We start from the raw sequence: 22,139 nt of genomic DNA, 5'->3' as shown, positions 1-22,139 counted from the left end.
CAAGGTGGGAACAATCTCCGGCTCAATATTTGCTTTGTCAACAGAGCCATGCGGTGTGGGACGGGGCGTGGCAAGAGGCGTGGCACGTTTGCGTTTAGTGTGACCGTTTGTGTGTTTGCGTGCAGCATGCTGGGCGCCGTGTACGAGTGGTTCTGGTGGGACCGCCTGTGGCTCCCGGAGAACCTGACGTGGGCCGACCTGGAGGACAGGGAGGGCCGGGTCTACGCCAAGGCCTCGCACCTGTACGCCGCCGCCCCCTTCACCGTGGGCTTCCTGCTCGTCCGATTCATGTTTGAGAGGTACTTTTATTATTATCATCATTATTATTGTTGTCATTATTAGGCCCGAGCGCCACAAGCTGGCAAGAGGCCTATTAATCTCGTAAGGCCGTGCGAAAGTGCGCACGAAATTGAGCGCGAAGCGCTCGCCCACTTCCAAACACTCACTAACGCACTCCTTCACTCATGCACGCCCCGTGCATACTAATTAGTAGTAGGAAAATGGAACATTACCGTTGTAAACGGGCGAAGTCCGTGCAAAAGTGCGCACTAAACGAGCACGCGGTCGTCATTCCCATATAAAGCACTCATTTGCGCTAAGTAGCTCACGAATACGTTCCCCATCTCTTGCATGTTCCGTGCATATAAGCATGTAATGCAAAAATTGAACATTATTACTGTATAGAGGGCCAAAAACACAAAGTGGGCGGAGCCCACTCAAAATTAACCCGTCAGTGACGGGAGTACCCGTCAGTGACCAGGGACCCACACCATGAGGTAGGAAAGCGCGAGCGCTTTCCGAAAATGTATAGTTTATGATATTTGAAAAATGGGAAACATTGTTTTCGCATCGGAATATTATTCTTTCTTCTTCTTCTTCTTCTTCTTCTTCTTCTTCTTCTTCTTCTTCTTCTTCTTCTTCTTCTTCTTCTTCTTCTTCTTCTTCTTCTTCTTCTTCTCGGGACCAACCCCCCTATTTTTCACCCAGTGAACATTGACGAAAAGTCACAAAAATTTGCACACAAATCGTGCCTCTCTACATTCTGGCTATTTCCCTTTTCTAAAATTAAAAAAATTGGCGCGTCAGCGCCCCCAAATGTACCAAAAATGCATTGAGAGATGGGAAATGACCCAAAAAAAATCTGATCGGAGAATCATGAAATTTGGCGCAGAGGTAGATGGTGACAAGAGATGTAAAAAATATTACTACGGCAACGCCGTCCGCCCAACCAAATGTCGGCCATATTGCTTCAAAAATGGCTAAGCATGACTCGGGAGTTTTTCAAAACGTCGTACTTTTACGAACTCCTCCCAGGGCGTTGGCCCTAAAAAGCTGAAATTTGGTGAAAATGCTACTGAGGAGTGGGACATCAAAAGTTATCCAAATTACATTGATACCTGTCACAGTCTCTGAGCGGCGAAGCCGCAAACTGTAGCTAGAATTTCAGAAATCTCCCAAATTTAACATTTCTGCCGTTTGCACAGATAAAGTCCGAATTGCGTCAAATTAGAATCAGTTGTTAAACTTTTTGCCCTAAACCTACTTGAAGTGAAATAAATTAATTTGGAGCCACAGCGCCCCCTACAGATTTTATATGGAGGTTAAATGTTTAGTTTTGCGAAATTATATGAAATTTGACACACAACTCAATTTTAGCATCCCCATCAAAAAAGTCAATGAGACCGATGATCGAAACCTTCCATGTTATTCCAATGGGGAAATCGCCAGAACATGTTTACACTTTAGACTTTCACGAACTCCTCTTAGGGCATTAGACATATTAACCTGAAATTTGGTGAGACTCATCTTCAGGGGTGGACCATCAAAAGTTATCCACATTTTTATTCAAAGAGTCACGGTGTCTGTGCGGCAAAGCCGCACATTTTGCCAAGAATTCAAAATAAAATTGCTTTTTGATGGTAAAACAAAGGGGAGAAGATGTGACAGCGTCACAGATTCAGCAGTAGGCGTACTAAAAGGACAATTGGGGCGCGTTAGCGCCCCCTCCTCTTGCGGCATGGCGGCGGCGTGGCGAGGGCCGATCATTGCCGCTTGCGGCTATATTTTTTATTGTTATTATTATTTGCACCATCATAATCATTATTAATATTATTGTTATTTTTCTTATTATTATTATTATTATCATTATTATCATTGTTGTTATTGTTGTAATTATCATTATCATTTTATTTGACGTAATAAAGGACGCAGTTGAGTTCATATGCAGTAGAATATTCGGGTGAACAGATCATTGTGAACGTTGCCAAATTGTAATTTTAGCCTGGATAAACTTGGTGTTAACAGTGTTAGTTGTCATGGTAACTGTTGCCGCAGCTATGCCCTGGAGTTGGATTAGGTCTGGTTTAGACACTGATAAACAAACAATTTTACTTCGAGTTATAATTGTTTTGATGATTATTTAGGTGGATAGCCACGCCCCTGGCGCTGAAGGCAGGTGTCAAGAGGAGGAGCCGGGTTCAAACTGAAAATATTCCTGTTCTGGAGCATTATTATGGCAAACAGAGCAGGCAACCCTCACAGGTACAGCACTGACAAGCCAACAGCAGTCACAGGTACAGCACTAAGAGCAGGCAGCCCTCACAGGTACAGCACTAAGAAGCCAACTGCAGTCACAGGTACAGCACTAAGAAGCCAACTGCAGTCACAGGTACAGCACTAAGAGCAGGCAGCCCTCACAGGTACAGCACTAATAAGCCAACTGCAGTCACAGGTACAGCACTAAGAAGCCAACTGCAGTCACAGGTACAGCACTAAGAGCAGGCAGCCCTCACAGGTACGGCACTGAGAAGCCAACAGCAGTCACAGGTACAGCACTGAGAAGCCAACAGCAGTCACAGGTACAGCACTGAGAAGCCAACAGCAGTCACAGGTACAGCACTGAGAAGCCAACAGCAGTCACAGGTACAGCACTGAGAAGCCAACAGCAGTCACAGGTGCAGCACTGAGAAGCCAACAGCAGTCACAGGTACAGCACTGAGAAGCCAACAGCCCTCACAGGTGCAGCACTGAGAAGCCAACAGCAGTCACAGGTGCAGCACTGAGAAGCCAACAGCAGTCACAGGTACAGCACTGAGAAGCCAACAGCAGTCACAGGTACAGCACTGAGAAGCCAACAGCAGTCACAGGTACAGCACTGAGAAGCCAACAGCAGTCACAGGTACAGCACTGAGAAACCAACAGCAGTCACAGGTACAGCACTGAGAAGCCAACAGCAGTCACAGGTACAGCACTGAGAAGCCAACAGCAGTCACAGGTACAGCATTGAGAGCAGACAAGAGTCAAACATTTGAGAGCACTTAGAGAGTAAGAACATCCATATCCCAGATTTTAAAATGTGGCTGTTCTTTAACACTCGTCCGACACCGTCACCACATTAAGCGTGACACTCTGATGAAGGTGGAGTCTCTTTAACCTCCATCTCTCTCAGGCAGATGTGACGGGGCTGTGCAAGAAGACTGGGCTGAGCGTCCGGGAGGTGGAGCGATGGTTCCGGAGGCGGAGGCGTCTGGACCAGCCTGGCGTGCTGAGGAAGTTTACAGAGGCCTTGTGAGTGATGGACGCGCCTCGTTTATGTCACCCATTCTCAGGCTCATCACCCGCCTCTGTTTGTGTTCACAGCTGGAGGTTCTTCTTCTACGTGTTTGCGTTTTGTGGGGGAATTCTGGCCCTCTATGATGTCAGTAAAGTGTCATTATTATTATTATTATTATTATTATTATTATTATTATTATTATTATTATCACCTTTATGATTATTATGATTATTATCATTATTATTATCATTATTATAATCTTTATTATTATTATTTTTATTTTCATCATTATTATTAGGCCCGAGCGCCACAAGCTGGCGAGAGGCCTATTAATCTCGTAAGGCTGTGCGAAGCACGGCTGCGAAATCGAGCGCGAAGCGCTCGCCCACTTCCAAACACTCACTAACGCACTCCTTCACTCATGCACGCCCCGTGCATACTAATAGTAGTAGGAAAATGGAACATTACCGTTGTAAACGGGCGAAGCCCGTGCAAAAGTGCGCACTAAACGAGCACTTTACATTGAGATGAAGCGGTCGTCATCCCCATATAAAGCACTCATTTGCGCTAAGTACCTCACAAATACGTTCCCCATCTCTTGCATGTTCCGTGCATATAAGCATGTAATGCAAAAATTTAACATTATTACTGTATAGAGGGCCAAAAACACAAAGTGTATAGTTTATGATATTTGAAAAATGGGAAACATTGTTTTCGCATCGGAATATTATTCTTTCTTCTTCTTCTTCTTCTTCTTCTTCTTCTTCTTCTTCTTCTTCTTCTTCTTCTTCTTCTTCTTCTTCTTCTTCTTCTTCTTCTCGGGACCAACCCCCCTATTTTTCACCCAGTGAACATTGACGAAAAGTCACAAAAATTTGCACACCTCTAAAAATCGTGCCTCTCTACATGCTGGCTATTTCCCTTTTCTAAAATAAAAAAATTGGCGCGTCAGCGCCCCCAAATGTACCAAAAATGCATTGAGAGATGGGAAATGACCCAAAAAAAATCTGATCGTAGAATCATGAAATTTGGCGCAGAGGTAGATGGTGACAAGAGAAGTAAAAAATATTATTACGGCAATGCCGTCCGCCCAACCAAATGTCGGCCATATTGCTTCAATAATGGCTAAACATGACTTCGGAGTTTTTCCAAACGTCGTACTTTTACGAACTCCTCCCAGGGCGTTGGCCCTAAAATGCTGAAATTTGGTGAAAATGCTACTGAGGAGTGGGACATCAAAAGTTATCCAAATTACATTGATACCTGTCTAGCTAGAATTTCAGAAATCTCCCAAATTTTACATTTCTGCCGTTTGCGCAGATAAAGTCCGAATTGCGTCAAATTAGAATCAGTTGTTAAACTCTTTGCCCTAAACCTACTTGAAGTGAAATAAATTAATTTGGCGCCACAGCGCCCCCTACAGATTTTATATGGAGGTTAAATGTTTAGTTTTGCGAAATTATATGAAATTTGACACACAACTCAATTTTAGAATCCCCATCAAAAAAGTCAATGAGACCCATGTCATAATTGTTATGGCGTTGCCGTAACGATGACCGAAACCTTCCATGTTATTCCAATGGGGAAATCGCCAGAACATGTTTACACTTTAGACTTTCACAAACTCCTCTTAGGGCCTATTAACCTGAAATTTGGTGAGACTCATCTTCAGGGGTGGACCATCAAAAGTTATCCACATTTTTATTCTAAGAGTCACGGTGTCTGTGCGGCAAAGCCGCACATTTTGCCAAGAATTCAAAATAAAATTGCTTTTTGATGGTAAAACAAAGGGGAGAAGATGTGACAGCGTCACAGATTCAGCAGTAAAGGACAATTGGGGCGCGTTAGCGCCCCCTCCTCTTGCGGTGTGGCGGCGGTGTGGCAGCGGCGTGGCGGCGGCGTGGCGAGGGCCGATCATTGCCGCTTGCGGCTATATTTATTATTATTATTATTATTATTATTATTTTTATTATCATCATTATTATTATTATTATTATCTTAACTTAATATTGTCATTGTTCCATTTTTTTGAAAGATATTTAATGTACCGACTGCGGCGATGACCCTTTTACATGTGTTTGTTGTTTATTTTGTAGAAAGAATGGTTTTATGACACCAAAGAAATATGGAGAGGTTTTCCGAAACAGGTACGTAGTGTTTTATACTCTTTGGGTTGAGTTAGATTTGAGCTGGATCTGTGTTTCTCAAACCGTGGGCTTTGTACCTCCGGTGGTACGTTTGTCCTTTTGCAGTTTGAGTATTTGCTTCATTTGGAGACATAATCTATTCACGTAGTTGTCCTTCTTTGGGTTAATCATTATGTAGAACTACTTTATCCATAGTTTAGTCTCATTTTAGACCTGGTTTATTCTCATGTTCATTATAATTCAGGCTAGATATACTGCAGGTTGGGAACTGATGGTACTTGGAAGGCCAAATATTTTCTTAAGCGGTACTGAAGAGTTTGAGAACCATTGAGCGGGACTACAAATGGAAAAATGTAATAATAATAATAACAATTGACAATGAAAAATAATCTTATTTCAAGTACACATTGACTCATGAACTGGTACTTTGTGTGTCCACAGTCCATGTTGGACTCTCAGTACTGGTACTACATCCTGGAGATGAGCTTCTACGGCTCTCTGCTGCTCCGTGTGGCTTTCGACATTAAGAGAAAGGTTTGTCCAACTCTGCACAATTACACATTATGATCATTTAGTAATCTTATATATTCATTTAAATACTGCACTACAGTTTATGTCTCCGTGCTGTGGCGTGCGTTCACTTACTCTGGTAATCTTTCAAGTATTTTTGTAGCATATTTGGTATTTTAATTCATTAGTCTTTTGCCACATTGCTATATTACGGTAGTTATTGTGTTTTTGTCCTGCTTTAGATGTGGGAATACTGCAGTCGTTATGGGGACGCAATGACATACAAAAGGAGTATACGTTTTTAATATATTTTAAAGGGAAACCTAATATAACACTGTGGAGGAGGAAACAACGTTGACCGGTCTAATCATTTTATTGGAATTTTTAACAATTGAAACTCTCGAGGGGAATAATATCTTAACAACACATATTACTGATCGAAACAGCCACTCTACTGGACGTATTATAAACGGGAAAAGATTTGGGAATTTTGTTATGACAGATGAAGAGTGGGAACATGTGTATGTACCGCAATGGAGGAGCACAAGACATCATGCTTGGAAAGAATTCAGTAAAAATTCATTCATTCATTCATTCATTTATTTATTTTATTTATTTTATTTATTTTATTTATTTTATTTATTTTATTTATTTTATTTATTTTATCGATTTATTTATGTATTTATTTATTTATTGATTTATTGATTTATTTATTGGCTGCCTGGTTGCCCGGCATCCTACTTGGCTTTAAAACGATGTATCTAGGACCTACAACTCAGTACCAGCTACACTTGTTTTGTTGTTTGTTTGTTTGTTTGTTTGTTGTTCCCTCTGTGTTATGTTTTTGTTTACATCCGTTGTTTGAAAAAAGAAAAGAAAATGGAAATGGTAATTTCTTAACCGCCCAATTCTGTCATCGCGAGTCTTTTCAAGCAAACTAGCGAGTTACGATATTAATAAAAGGGCAATAATCATATTAAAAGAGTAAAACATTAATTTGTGAACTTTACTACAACTTAGCTACGATGTGTGGGCGTGGCTATGATGTGTGGGCGTGGCTATAGATGTCAACAGTTCCATACCGACCTGAGCAAATACCCTAACCCTAACAAAAGAACGAGTATTGGATATTGTTTTTGGATATCAGTCTTGGATATCGGTTCTGGATTGTGTTTTTGAATATCGGGTTTGAATATTATTTTTGGATATTCGTTTTGGATATCGGTTCTGGATATCGGTTTTGAATATGGGTTTTGGATATTCGTTTTTGGATATCGGTTCTGGATAGTGTTTTTGGATATCGGGTTTGAATATTATTTTTGGATATTTGTTTTGGATATCGGTTCTGGATATTGGTTTTGAATATGGGTTTTAGATATTCGTTTTTGGATATCGGTTCTGGATAGTGTTTTTGGATATCGGGTTTGAATATTATTTTTGGATATTCGTTTTGGATATCGGTTCTGGATATCGGTTTTGAATATGGGTTTTGGATATTCGTTTTTTGGATATCGGTTCTGGATAGTGTTTTTGGATATCGGTTCTGGATATCGGTTCTGGATAGTGTTTTTGAATATCGGGTTTGAATATTATTTTTGGATATTCGTTTTGGATATCGGTTCTGGATATCGGTTCTGGATAGTGTTTTTGGATATCGGTCTTGGATATCGGTTCTGGATATCGGTTCTGGATATCGTTTTTGGATATCGGTCTTGGATATCGTTTTTGGATATCGGTCTTGGATATCGTTTATGGATATCGGTCTTGGATATCGGTTTTGGATATCGGTCTTGGATATTGTTTATGGATATCAGTCTTGGATATTGTTTATGGATATCGGTCTTGGATATCGGTTTTGGATATCGGTCTTGGATATTGTTTATGGATATCAGTCTTGGATATCGGTCTTGGATATTGTTTATGGATATCGGTCTTGGATATCGGTCTTGGATATCGGTTTTGGATATCGGTCTTGATATCGGTCTTGGATATCAGTTTTGGATAACGGTTTTGGATATCGGTCTTGGATAGTGTTTTTGGATAGCGGTCTTGGATATCGGTCTTGGATATTGTTTATGGATATCAGTCTTGGATATCGGTCTTGGATAGTGTCTTTGGATATCAGTCTTGGATATCGGTCTTGGATATCGGTCTTGGATATTGTTTATGGATATCAGTCTTGGATATCGGTCTTGGATATCGGTTTTGGATATCGGTCTTGGATAGTGTTTATGGATATCAGTCTTGGATATCGGTCTTGGATATCGGTTTTGGATATCGGTCTTGGATAGTGTTTTTGGATATCAGTCTTGGATATCGGTTTTGGATATCGGTCTTGGATATCGGTCTTGAATATTGTTTTTGGATAGAGGTCTTAGATATCGGTCTAGGATATTGTTTATGGATATCGGTCTTGGATATCGGTTTTGGATATCGGTCTTGGATAGCGGTCCTGGATGTCGGTCTTGGATATCGGTCTTGATATCGGTTTTGAATAACGGTTATGGATATCGGTCTTGGATATTGGTTTTGGATAACGGTTTTGGATATCGGTCTTGGATAGTGTTTTTGGATATCAGTCTTGGATATCGGTCTTGGATATTGTTTATGGATATCAGTCTTGGATATCGGTCTTGGATATCGGTTTTGGATAACGGTTTTGGATATCGGTCTTGGATAGTGTTTTTGGATATCAGTCTTGGATATCGGTCTTGGATATTGTTTATGGATATCAGTCTTGGATATCGGTCTTGGATATCGGTTTTGGATAACGGTTTTGGATATCGGTCTTGGATAGTGTTTTTGGATATCAGTCTTGGATATCGGTCTTGGATATCGATTTTGGATATCGGTCTTGGATATTGTTTTTGGATAGCGGTCTTGGATATCGGTCTCGGATATCGGTCTCGGATATCGGCCTCGGATATCGGCCTCGTATATCGGCCTTGCATGTATCGTTCACAGAGTGCATCGTTTGTGTCTATCTCCAGGACTTCCGGGAGCAGATCGTCCACCACTGTGCCACGCTGGTGCTGCTGTCCTTCTCCTGGTGCGCCAACTACATCCGCGTGGGCACGCTGGTGATGCTGGTGCACGACGCCTCCGACGTGCTGCTCGAGGTGGGCCACGGCTCCAGGGGCCCCCGTGACCTTTAGCCTCTACATCGTACTAACGCGGCTCTGTTTCAGTCGGCAAAGATGTTCAACTACGCCAAATGGGAGAGAACGTGCCAGGGCCTGTTTGTGCTGTTCGCCGTCGTCTTCATGTGGACGCGTCTTGTCATTTTCCCGTTTTGGTAAGATCGCCCGTAACAAAAGTGTCCCACGTCGATGTAATAGTCCAGATTTTGTCTTTTTCCCAGGTTGATCCACTGTGCCTGGGTGTATCCTCCCCTGGTCTTCCCGCCCTTCTTTGGGTACTACTTCTTCAACGCCATGCTGCTGGTTCTACAGGCGCTGCATGTGTTCTGGGCGTACTTGATCCTCCGCATGGTCCAGAAGATGCTCTTTGGCCAGGTACTGCTCCTGCTTTACCCTTTTGTATTAGTGCGACTTGTTTACGGTTTAACTCCACAAAGGTCACACTGACTGCCTGTGTGTGAATGTGTACTTTAGACCTTTAGTCATGATTTAGTCCTGGGTTACTTCTGATTTAGACCTTTGGTCCTGATTTAGTCCTGGGTTACTTCTGATTTAGACCTTTAGTCCTGATTTAGTCCTGGTTTACTTCTGATTTAGACCTTTAGTCCTGATTTAGTCCTGGTTTACTTCTGAATTAGACCTTTAGTCCTGATTTAGTCCTGGTTTACGTCTGATTTAGACCTTTAGTTCTGATTTAGTCCTGGTTTACTTCTGATTTAGACCTTTAGTCCTGATTTAGTCCTGGTTTACTTCTGATTTAGACCTTTAGTCCTGATTTAGTCCTGGTTTACTTCTGAATTAGACCTTTAGTCCTGATTTAGTCCTGGTTTACTTCTGATTTAGACCTTTAGTCCTATTTAGTCCTGGTTTAATCCTGGTTTAGTCCTAGTTTAGTCCTGATTTACTTCTGATTTAGACCTTTATTCCTGATTTAGACTCAGTTCTGAGTTAATCCAGGTTTAATTCTGATTTAGACCTTTAGTCCTGATTTAGACTCTTTTCTGGTTTAGTCCTGGTTTAATTCTACTTCAGACCTTTAGTCCTGGTTTAGACTTCTTGCCATATACTGTATACAACATTTTGAGGGTTATATCACATGCAGTCACCATGGCAACGGTCCTGACTTCTCATCCTTCTGAAACCCATGATGTCATAACGTTATAATAATAAAGTCCAACTCATGATTTCTGTTGCAGTTGCTCAAAGACGAGAGAAGTGATGCAGAGGAGACAGAGGACGCAGAGGAGACAGAGGACGCAGAGGAGACAGAGGACGCAGAGGAGACAGAGGACGCAGAGGACGCAGAGGACGCAGAGGAGGAAGAGGAGGAGTCTCACTACAGGGGTGTGGTCAAGGCGAAGGGCCAGAACGGCTGCTCTGAACTCCTGCCCCCTCTGGACACCCACTGCCCATCCAAGACTGTCTACTGACCGCTGCTGCCCACGCTCAAAGTGTTCACATGATTTACACTTGTAAATAAAGTAACTTTAGAAACATCTTTTTGAGACAGTTCATGTGCAGCAAACACCCACGACAGATCTATTTGTCGTGTGTAGTTTAAAGACACAAAGTGAAACATTAAAACAACCACACAATGGACCGAGTGTTTATGGCCTTTAAATACACATGGTCCTTCATCTCTTCATGTGTCACAGTTATTACAGTGTAGTGTCCATCGAGTGTTAAAATAACTATGATAAATATTGTAATCTGCAACACATGAGGTAAGTATTACCATGGCAACCGTGACTGTGACGGGTCAGAGTGTAACAGATTCTGTACAAACTAGTAATAACATAAAGAGACGCGTCTGCCTCTGACTCACGTTCATATTTGGATAATGATGTGGTGAAGTGTCTTGCTCAGATGCACAATCCCCACACAGAGCTGGGACCGGACCACCTCCTCACATTAGTGGGACGTCCACTCGCGTCGCTATGGGCAACACTCCATCTATAAGATAAGCCTTTATTGTCCACACATGGGGAAATTTCGTTGTTGCAACGCAGTAGATACAGAGGAAAAGGACAGATCACTTATAGGAAGTTTAATAAACACTCTTAATAGAAGAACTCTTATAAACAAAAACTACTATAGACAAAACCTCTCATTTCTTAATAAGGAATGGAGGGGAAAATAAAGATAAAATAAAATAAAAATAGCTAGCGTAAGACAAAATAATACTAATAATAATGGTAAAGTAAACACTCTTATTTACATCAGCTATATGCACATGAATATGATGGTATTGCACATGATTAAGTCAGTATTGCACATGATTATGACGGTATTGCACATGATTAAGTCAGTATTGCACATGATTATGACGGTATTGCACATGATTAAGTCAGTATTGCACATGATTAAGTCAGTATTGCACATGATTAAGTCGGTATTGCACATGATTAAGTCAGTATTGCACATGATTAAGTCGGTATTGCACATGATTAAGTCAGTATTGCACTGTTTCGATGGAAAGACGATGAGAAGAATAAAGCCTTTATGTGTCATACTTTAATCATCTTAAATAACAGATCTAAGTTGTTTCTTCCATTTAAACTCATTCTTATGTCTCTGCTTTGTTCAAGTCTTAAGAGTTTGAGCCTCGTTTTCAATATAAATATAAAAGTGGGACTTAGAGCTCCGACAGTGGAGCAGACAGATGGATACTCTACATGTGTGCGCGATAGAAAAGTGAAACGTTGCCCAGTAACGCGTCTCATAGTGGCCTATTCATAGCCCCGCGTCAGCCCACAGCCCGGGGGTCCTGCCCTCACGGTGGTCGCGGTGGCCCCAGGCAGCGTGCGTCCCCGGGGGGCCAACAGGGGCCAACACGTTCCTCCCGGGTCCTGGCAGTCTTCATGCGCTCGTTTTAAGCACACTTAACACAAATTACACAACTTTTTTAATTCTTCTTTTCCTATAATCACTATATGCATAAGACCCCCGGGGCCCCTCCCTCAGTGTGTGGGGCCCGCGCGGTGCATTACGGCCCGTGGAAACCTCCGGCTCGGACACAACGCGCTTTTGCGGGTGGCACAACTCTTCCAAATCTCCCACACGAGTTTCACACACTCCGCTCAGACGCCAGCCTCTTTTTCCTCCTCCTGAAACCACGTGTAGGGTTTCAAGCCTTGACAGTGACGGACAGCGGCCGCGGCCAATCAGGAGCGGCCCGGGGCGCAGCCGGACCAATGACCGTGGAGCAGAGGGCCGCCCCCGGGTCCGCGGAGGCGTGTCCAGCCCAAGGAGCTCCGGTCAGACTTCTCCAACTTCTCCCGCATCAGTAAAAGTGTCGCCGCGGCCTCGTCCCGAACCGCCCGCGTCCCGCAGCCCGTTACCGGAGACGACCATGCGCCGCAGCCGCGCGGACCCCTCGCGGCTGCCGCTGCTGCCGCTGCTGCTCTGCCTCGCGTTGGGCGGTGAGTACGCGCTTCTTCCCGCACGCACACGGGGCTTTGTGTGTTTCAGATGTAGGTCAGACCGGCCTTAAGTAAGACGCACCCGCGGCACGCTCTGTCCGCGGCTCCGATGCGCTCGCGCTCGGGACACGTCCTGTCGCTGCGCCCCGCGTTTTTTTTTACGTGGCTCGTCCCCCCCCCCCTCAGTCAGGTCCGTGCAAGGGCGGCGTGCTGATTCTGAAACTCTTCCCACCCCGCAGCGCGCTGTGAGCTGCCGGACACGGATGTGGTGGTCCCGACGCTGCTGGCGGGACCCGCGGCGCACCTGTCCCGGGACGCGGCACGTCGCGGGCCGCGCTCCCCGCAGGACGCGTCTTCTTCCCGCGGGGGATCCGGCCGGAGCGCCGGGGGGGACATCCTCGTGGCGCTGCCGGCGTTTGGGGGGCGCCTGGTGCTAAACCTGACGCGGGACACGTCCTTTCTGTGGCGGGACTTTGTGGTGGAGGAGCGGCGAGGCGCGGACGCGGAGGTGCGGAGGCTGGACCCGGGGCAGCTCTGTCTCTACTCCGGGTCTGTGCTTGACCAGCCCGGCTCCGTGGCGTCTGTCAGCACCTGCGGGGGTCTGGTCAGTCCCACACACGTGACCTCATGTAATGCACCGACTATTACACAACGATCAGGCAAGGGCAAAAGAACTGACCACAAGTCCAGTGAGCACAGTCCAGTGAGCACAGTCCAGTGAGCACAGTCCAGTGAGCACAGTCCAGTGAGCACAGTCCAGTGAGCACAAGTCCAGTGAGCACAAGTCCAGTGAGCACGGTCCAGTGAGCACGGTCCAGTGAGCACGGTCCAGTGAGCACGGTCCAGTGAGCACAGTCCAGTGAGCACAAGTCCAGTGAGCACAAGTCCAGTGAGCACGGTCCAGTGAGCACGGTCCAGTGAGCACAGTCCAGTGAGCACAGTCCAGTGAGCACAGTCCAGTGAGCACAAGTCCAGTGAGCACAAGTCCAGTGAGCACGGTCCAGTGAGCACGGTCCAGTGAGCACGGTCCAGTGAGCACAAGTCCAGTGAGCACAGTCCAGTGAGCACAAGTCCAGTGAGCACAGTCCAGTGAGCACAGTCCATTCAGCACAGTCCAGTGAGCACAGTCCAGTGAGCACAAGTCCAGTGAGCACAAGTCCAGTGAGCACAGTCCAGTGAGCACAGTCCAGTGAGCACAGTCCAGTGAGCACAAGTCCAGTGAGCACGGTCCAGTGAGCACGGTCCAGTGAGCACGGTCCAGTGAGCACAAGTCCAGTGAGCACAAGTCCAGTGAGCACAGTCCAGTGAGCACAGTCCAGTGAGCACAAGTCCAGTGAGCACAAGTCCAGTGAGCACAAGTCCAGTGACCACGGTCCAGTGAGCACGGTCCAGTGAGCACGGTCCAGTGAGCACAAGTCCAGTGAGCACAAGTCCAGTGAGCACAGTCCAGTGAGCACAAGTCCAGTGAGCACAGTCCATTCAGCACAGTCCAGTGAGCACAGTCCAGTGAGCACAGTCCAGTGAGCACAAGTCCAGTGAGCACAGTCCAGTGAGCACAGTCCAGTGAGCACAGTCCAGTGAGCACAAGTCCAGTGAGCACAAGTCCAGTGAGCACAAGTCCAGTGAGCACAAGTCCAGTGACCAGACCCCCGCGTCTGTCAGCACCTGCGGGGTCTGGTCAGTCCCACACACGTGACCTCATGTAATGCACCGACTATTACACAACGATCAGGCAAGGGCAAAAGAACTGACCACAAGTCCAGTGAGCACAGTCCAGTGATTACAGTCCATTCAGCACAGTCCAGTGAGCACAGTCCAGTGAGCACAGTCCAGTGATTACAGTCCATTCAGCACAGTCCAGTGAGCACAGTCCAGTGAGCACAGTCCAGTGAGCACAGTCCAGTGAGCACAGTCCAGTGATTACAGTCCATTCAGCACAGTCCAGTGAGCACAGTCCAGTGAGCACAAGTCCAGTGAGCACAAGTCCAGTGAGCACAAGTCCAGTGAGCACAGTCCAGTGAGCACAGTCCAGTGAGCACAGTCCAGTGAGCACAAGTCCAGTGAGCACAAGTCCAGTGAGCACAAGTCCAGTGAGCACAGTCCAGTGAGCACAGTCCAGTGAGCACAGTCCAGTGAGCACAAGTCCAGTGAGCACAAGTCCAGTGAGCACGGTCCAGTGAGCACGGTCCAGTGAGCACAAGTCCAGTGAGCACAGTCCAGTGAGCACAAGTCCAGTGAGCACAGTCCAGTGAGCACAAGTCCAGTGAGCACAAGTCCAGTGAGCACAAGTCCAGTGAGCACAAGTCCAGTGAGCACGGTCCAGTGAGCACAAGTCCAGTGAGCACAGTCCAGTGAGCACAGTCCATTCAGCACAGTCCAGTGAGCACAGTCCAGTGAGCACAAGTCCAGTGAGCACAAGTCCAGTGAGCACAGTCCAGTGAGCACAGTCCAGTGAGCACAGTCCAGTGAGCACAGTCCAGTGAGCACAGTCCAGTGAGCACAAGTCCAGTGAGCACAAGTCCAGTGAGCACAGTCCAGTGAGCACAGTCCAGTGAGCACAGTCCAGTGAGCACAGTCCAGTGAGCACAGTCCAGTGAGCACAAGTCCAGTGAGCACAAGTCCAGTGAGCACGGTCCAGTGAGCACGGTCCAGTGAGCACAAGTCCAGTGAGCACAAGTCCAGTGAGCACAAGTCCAGTGAGCACGGTCCAGTGAGCACGGTCCAGTGAGCACGGTCCAGTGAGCACGGTCCAGTGAGCACGGTCCAGTGAGCACAAGTCCAGTGAGCACAAGTCCAGTGAGCACAAGTCCAGTGAGCACAGTCCAGTGAGCACAGTCCAGTGAGCACAGTCCAGTGAGCACAAGTCCAGTGAGCACAAGTCCAGTGACCACGGTCCAGTGAGCACGGTCCAGTGAGCACGGTCCAGTGAGCACAAGTCCAGTGAGCACAAGTCCAGTGAGCACAGTCCAGTGAGCACAAGTCCAGTGAGCACAGTCCATTCAGCACAGTCCAGTGAGCACAGTCCAGTGAGCACAGTCCAGTGAGCACAAGTCCAGTGAGCACAGTCCAGTGAGCACAGTCCAGTGAGCACAGTCCAGTGAGCACAGTCCAGTGAGCACAAGTCCAGTGAGCACAAGTCCAGTGAGCACAAGTCCAGTGACCAGACCCCCGCGTCTGTCAGCACCTGCGGGGTCTGGTCAGTCCCACACACGTGACCTCATGTAATGCACCGACTATTACACAACGATCAGGCAAGGGCAAAAGAACTGACCACAAGTCCAGTGAGCACAGTCCAGTGATTACAGTCCATTCAGCACAGTCCAGTGAGCACAGTCCAGTGAGCACAGTCCAGTGAGCACAGTCCAGTGAGCACAGTCCAGTGATTACAGTCCATTCAGCACAGTCCAGTGAGCACAGTCCAGTGAGCACAGTCCAGTGAGCACAGTCCAGTGAGCACAAGTCCAGTGAGCACAAGTCCAGTGAGCACAGTCCAGTGATTACAGTCCATTCAGCACAGTCCAGTGAGCACAGTCCAGTGAGCACAGTCCAGTGAGCACAGTCCAGTGAGCACAGTCCAGTGAGCACAGTCCAGTGACCACAGTCCAGTGATTACAGTCCAGTGACGACGGTCCAGTGAGCACAAGTCCAGTGAGCACAGTCCAGTGAGCACAGTCCAGTGACCACAGTCCAGTGACCACAGTCCAGTGACCACGGTCCAGTGACCACGGTCCAGTGACCACGGTCCAGTGACGACGGTCCAGTGAGCACAAGTCCAGTGACCACAAGTCCAGTGACCACAAGTGTGTGTTTGAAGGAGACATGCGGTCAGTGATGCTGTGGTTGTGTTGCTCCTGGACAGAGGCCTGGTTCCAAGTCCATTCTGTTCATCAGGGGCCGGACATCAGGCCGGTCGTTCAGACGGTGCAGGGGCCCTTAATCCACCCTAGAAATGACTGTATTGTCAGATTTAAACTGTGAATATGACTTGGAGGGCCTAAGCCTACTGTCCTCTGTTAGGGTTTTATTCAAAAACATAAAAAAGGCTCCAGACTTGTTCCTTGTAGGGCCCGGTGCTAAAGCCTGCTCTGGGGCCCATGACCGTTACTCTTCATCCTTCCTTCAGGTCCAGTTCTCATCTGTATTGAGGTCTTGGCATTTGATAACATGGTTTAGTCAGGAAAACGTCTTCAGCCAACTTCAGACCTATTATAACAAAAACATGTAACACTTGAACTGCGGGACAATAAATACTCGGTAATAAATGTATTTGAAAGCATTTTTGAACAGTTTTTTGTCAGTTTTCAGGGCGTTTGTGAAGCAGCTGAGTGTGGGTGAGTCTCTGATTGTTAATGTCCACAGACGGGGCTGGTCCACACCGGAGAGGACGTGTTCTTCATCGAGCCTCTCCTCAAGTCCCCGCTGCTGTCCTTCTCTGGTCAGAAACACAGAGTACGGAGACAAAAACGTTCCGCGCCAGATCTCAGGTCATCCGGGGACCAGTCCAGCTCCTGCGGCACTGCCCAAGGTGAATATGTTCTGCCCTGCCCTGCCCTGTCCTGTTCTGTCCTGTCCTGTCCTGACCTGTCCTGTTCTGTTCTGTTCTGTCTCGTCCTGTCCTGTCCTGTTCGGTCCTGTCGTGTCGTGTTCGGTCCTGTCCTGATCTGTCCTGTCCTGACCTGTCCTGTCCTGATCTGTCCTGTCCTGATCTGTCCTGTCCTGTTCTGTTCTGTCTCGTCCTGTCCTGTTCGGTCCTGTCCTGTCCTGTCGTGTTCGGTCCTGTCCTGTCCTGTTCTCTCCTTTCCTGTCCTGTGTCCCGTCTTCTGTTCCGTCCTGTGTCCCGTCCTGTTCTGTCCTTTCCCGTCCTGTGTCCCGTCCTGTGTCCCGTCCTGTGTCCCGTCCTGTGTCCCGTCCTGTGTCCCGTCCTGTGTTCCGTCCTGTGTTCCGTCCTGTGTCCCGTCCTGTTCTGTCCTTTCCTGTCCTGTGTTCCGTCCTGTGTCCCGTCCTCTGTCCCGTCCTGTGTCCTGTCCTGTGTCCTGTGTTCCGTCCTGTGTCACGTCCTGTGTCACGTCCTGTGTCCCGTCCTCTGTCCCGTCCTGTGTCCTGTCCTGTGTCCTGTGTTCCGTCCTGTGTCACGTCCTGTGTCACGTCCTGTGTCCCGTCCTATGTCCCATCCTGTGTCCCGTCCTCTGTCCTGTCCTGTGTCCCATCTTGTGTCCCGTCCTGTGTCCCGTCCCGTCCCCTGTGCTCTCTTGGCGCTCGAGCACTGAAAGGCCCGTTCTTCACATGTGTTTTCACATTGACCCTTCATGTGTCCTCAGTAAATCACATGTCCTCATAAAGACTTTCATCTGCTGCACCTCTAAAACCACCACTTTTTACTGGGTTATATTTTACATTTAATCCCTCACTTTGATGTGGACAACGTGGGAACGCACTCGTTTACGCTCATTCTAAGCCTGATCTTCTCTGTGTTTGAGTCCGTTTGAACATAGTTATCTACATAGTTTACACACAGAGACTTGACTTTACGCTGTATGAAATGTAAAGATCCTGGAGAGAAATGAGGGTCAGCGCGGGCAAAAGGTTGGGAACCACTTCTCTCACCAGATCTAAACCAGGACTAAAACACAACTGTTCCAGGTCTAAAATGGCACTAAACCCACAGAACTAACCCAGACTATGACCCAAATGTGGATTCAGTTGACTCTAAACCCCAGAATGATGCGCTCAGAATGCGCTCAGGTGGGACAGTTTGAGAGGCGCAGCTTGCGACGGGACAGGCCCACTGACTCTGAGCGTGCCGTGTGTCGTTGCCAGCGCCGAGGAGGCCGTCGCCGGGAGCAACGGGCCGCGGGAGGAGGAGGAGGCACTCCATCGCGGTGCAGGAGGCGCACACGGTGGAGACTGTGGTGGTGGCGGACGCCGACATGGTGCAGTACCACGGGGCGGAGGCAGCGCAGCGCTTCCTGCTGACCGTCATGAACATGGTCAGTACACGTGTGGCTCCTCCCCATGCGGCGTGTGGCTCCTCCCCATGCGGTGTGTGGCTCCTCCCCAAATAATGTCACCGCTTTTTGACTTTGCAGTACAAAAGTATACATATTTTGTTTTTATTTGTGTTTTGAGTACGATGTCGCGATTATTGTGAGAAAAAAACATCACAATTTAACGATTATTCACGATTATTGAGAAGTTTGTGCAATTTTACATTCTGAAACACAAAATAAAGTTAAATGTGATAAAAACTTAAATCTTTGCTTTCTAAAACTGTCAATTTTTTTATTTTTTGACTCCTGCGACTTTGATTGTGACCTGAATTATCGCGATTATTGATTTACAGTTAATTAGCACGTTCTTCTGTAGCCGTGCCAAGCTTTAATGATTGAATATTATCTCTGTGTCGTTAATTATTCGTGAAATGATTTACACGTTAAAAATGTATTATTATGACTATTTTTAAATCTCTGCAAAAGACTCATCTCTTCTGGAGGACTTTTTACATTTAGTCCTTGTTGTGACACATTCATGCAGCACATTTTGATTGATTTTGTTATATATGTGTTATTGGCGTGTCCCTGACCTTTGAACCTTTGCAGGTCTACAACATGTTTCAGCACCAGAGTCTGGGCACCAGGATCAACATCCGGGTCACCAAGCTGCTGCTGCTCCATAACCGTCCAGTACGTACAAACATGTGACCAAACATGTGACCAAACATGTGACCAAACGTGACCAAACATGTGACAACTATTATTTATCTCAACGCTTTTTGGGGGGTTTTAGTAATAAATTCATGCATAGATCATAACTTTACATCTAAAACAGGTCCAGTGACTTCCTGTATTTTTAAACCTGAAGGAAATCAATGGAAGTACGAGCTTGTGATGAGGTAACATAGTCGGGCTGCTCTGATTGGCTGTTGGAAGTTTACAATTGGAGGTTTTTGGAGCTGACAGAGGAAACAGAATGGCACCGGCTCCACAGACACGAGGAGCGCCACGCCCAAGAGTCAGTTATGAGAGGCGCTACTCGGGCCACGCCTACCGAACGAGGGGGAGGGGCTAATCAGGCTCAAAATGTCGTCATAAACTCTGAAGTGTCCAGACATTTCAACACGGTTATTTCCTGATACAACCTCCGACGTGAGAGAATGAACGTGAGACGTGTGCGATCTTACCAGATTTAGAAATGGGACTTTCATCACTCACAAATAACAAACAAACAAACAGACGCTGTCGAGTGGTAGTTCAGACAGTTGAACCTCTGTGCTGGTGCGTTCTGCAGGCCAAGCTGAAGGTGAGCCACCACGGAGAGCGCTCCCTGGAGAGCTTCTGTCACTGGCAGTACCATGAGCTGGGCGCCCGTTACCTGGGCACCAACTATCTGCCCGGGGCCAGGGACGACGTGCCGGTGGACGCGGCTGTGCTGGTGACCAGGTACAACACAGCTGCATGTGGGGTCAGCTTTAGTGTCGCTGTGGGATACTGACCAATATGACTGATAACAATATTCATAAATACTAACAGTGCCTCAGGAATGTGCCCTGTCCCACTGCAGACGGGCGACCGTCCGCCCTGTCCCGCTGCAGACGGGCGACTGCCCTGTCCCGCTGCAGACGGGCGACTGCCCTGTCCCGCTGCAGACGGGCGACTGCCCTGTCCCGCTGCAGACGGGCGACTGCCCTGTCCCGCTGCAGACGGGCGACTGCCCTGTCCCGCTGCAGACGGCCGACTGACCTGTCCCGCTGCAGACGGGCGACTGCCCTGTCCCGCTGCAGACGGGCGACTGCCCTGTCCCGCTGCAGACGGCCGACTGACCTGTCCCGCTGCAGACGGGCGACTGACCTGTCCCGCTTGCAGACGGGCGACTGCCCTGTCCCGCTGCAGACGGGCGACTGCCCTGTCCCGCTGCAGACGGCCGACTGACCTGTCCCGCTGCAGACGGGCGACTGCCCTGTCCCGCTGCAGACGGGCGACTGCCCTGTCCCGCTGCAGACGGCCGACTGACCTGTCCCGCTGCAGACGGGCGACTGACCTGTCCCGCTTGCAGACGGGCGACTGCCCTGTCCCGCTGCAGACGGGCGACTGCCCTGTCCCGCTGCAGACGGGCGACTGCCCTGTCCCGCTGCAGACGGGCGACCGTCTGCCCTGTCCCGCTGAGACACAGAGGGTTATAGCTTCATTCACAAACCAAATAAATATAATGACAGTGACACTGGTAATGAAAATGAAATGCATTCATTGCATTCTAGTTATTATTGCTATTTCAGACACATTTATGCGGTGAAAATGCAGTTTTTGTTCTTTAATTGTCATCAGTGTGAGTATTGCAGATGTGTCCCAAACCCAAAGGGGATTATTTGGATCATTGTCTTAGGTGCGGGGGTCTAATCACACGTCACACGTGTTGCAGGGCAGTAAAATACAGGGCCATGTTCTTGACGTTTATTAGTTTGTTCACTGTAAATGAGCTCACGATGACTGTCCCTGGAGCAAGTTCAGCCGATACCGATATCCAATATTGTGCTTGCTGCTGTGACCGATATTCGCCGATGCGGATGTGAAGCAAGTAAAGATCACAAATGTTTTACTTTAGTATTATATCAATTAGTCTGCTCTAAATGACAAACCTGATGCACTGGGAATGACACTTGGGCCTAAACAGACTGGAGCTGTGACGGGCCAAATATCGGCCTCTTTACATTTATTTATGGACCGATACCGATGTTAGAGAGAATCTGTAGATAGTGCTCAATACAATCACTGAGATATCGCCCATCCCTAATCTTGTTTCGTAATCTATTTTGTTATTCAGAGTCTCCCTGGACCTTGTCATGTCTATTACAGGATTCTGAATGTTTGTCCTCCGTGTCGCTTCTTTCAGGACAGACTTCTGCGTCCACAAAAACGAGCCCTGCGACACCGTGGGTAAGTCGCAGTAACAAAGACAAACCTAAGCGTCGGGTCAGCGTGTCGACACTTTTCTCACCACATAAATATGTACGAAAAAAACATCTGCTCCATCCAAAAACAAAGAGAATCTGATTCGACTTTGCCACAGCTGAACTTGATTTTATTTTGCCGTGGCGCTAAACACACAAAAGCTCTGTAGAACACACAAACGTTTACCTGCTTTTAGTGCGTCGCCGGGTACGCGCAGTGTTTGTCCGGCAGAGTATTTGTGTTTGAGCAGACCTCTGTACAAATACTGCGTGTCTGGGAGGATAAAGGCTTTAGGCTGACACAGAAAAAAAAACCTTGCACGGACATCCAGTCGGGGGATCAATGCTAATCTCTTTATTACATCATGCTGCGTTTGTATCGAAATGCAAACCCAAATCTGCTGATCGGGGGGATACGGACCTGCC

At 47.4% G+C, this 22,139-nt stretch overlaps 2 protein-coding genes across 2 annotated transcripts in view; both read left to right on the top strand.

The window, feature by feature from the left end:
• Positions 1-105: 105 nt before the first annotated feature.
• cers3a (ceramide synthase 3a) lies at positions 106-10,796 on the top strand. The gene is made up of 11 exons (XM_072464935.1): positions 106-299; positions 2,424-2,541; positions 3,449-3,567; positions 3,640-3,697; positions 5,650-5,700; positions 6,142-6,234; positions 9,201-9,329; positions 9,399-9,505; positions 9,572-9,725; positions 10,547-10,570; positions 10,622-10,796. The coding sequence occupies exons 1-11, from the start codon at positions 127-129 to the stop codon at positions 10,778-10,780; spliced, it is 1,185 nt and encodes a 394-aa protein (XP_072321036.1). The 5' UTR covers positions 106-126; the 3' UTR covers positions 10,781-10,796.
• Positions 10,797-11,069: 273 nt separating this feature from the next.
• The window catches only part of adamts17 (ADAM metallopeptidase with thrombospondin type 1 motif, 17), a 31,363-nt gene continuing 20,293 nt past the window's right edge, over positions 11,070-22,139 (top strand). The window contains exons 1-8 of the mRNA XM_072465624.1: positions 11,070-11,074; positions 12,474-12,772; positions 13,012-13,376; positions 17,132-17,297; positions 18,590-18,759; positions 19,369-19,452; positions 20,057-20,208; positions 21,656-21,699. Coding sequence (XP_072321725.1) covers positions 11,070-11,074; positions 12,474-12,772; positions 13,012-13,376; positions 17,132-17,297; positions 18,590-18,759; positions 19,369-19,452; positions 20,057-20,208; positions 21,656-21,699 — 1,285 coding nt within the window. The remainder of the gene's footprint in view (positions 11,075-12,473; positions 12,773-13,011; positions 13,377-17,131; positions 17,298-18,589; positions 18,760-19,368; positions 19,453-20,056; positions 20,209-21,655; positions 21,700-22,139) is intronic.

The sequence above is a fragment of the Eucyclogobius newberryi genome, unplaced genomic scaffold (genome assembly GCF_026437365.1).
Source record: "Eucyclogobius newberryi isolate DKJ021-1_F unplaced genomic scaffold, fEucNew1.0.hap1 SCAF_5, whole genome shotgun sequence".
In the NCBI taxonomy this organism is placed as follows: domain Eukaryota; kingdom Metazoa; phylum Chordata; class Actinopteri; order Gobiiformes; family Gobiidae; genus Eucyclogobius; species Eucyclogobius newberryi.
Note: the sequence above shows the minus strand (reverse complement) of the source record. Positions and strands in the feature narration are given on the sequence as shown.

What these genes read in the sequence shown, in the direction of transcription:
- cers3a (XM_072464935.1), top strand. Translation starts at nt 127, where the DNA reads ATGCTGGGCGCCGTGTACGAGTGGTTCTGGTGGGACCGCCTGTGGCTC. An exon ending in GTCCGATTCATGTTTGAGAG is followed by an intron (nt 300 to 2,423) that starts GTACTTTTATTA and finishes ATGATTATTTAG; the next exon opens with GTGGATAGCCACGCCCCTGG. An exon ending in AGAGCAGGCAACCCTCACAG is followed by an intron (nt 2,542 to 3,448) that starts GTACAGCACTGA and finishes CATCTCTCTCAG; the next exon opens with GCAGATGTGACGGGGCTGTG.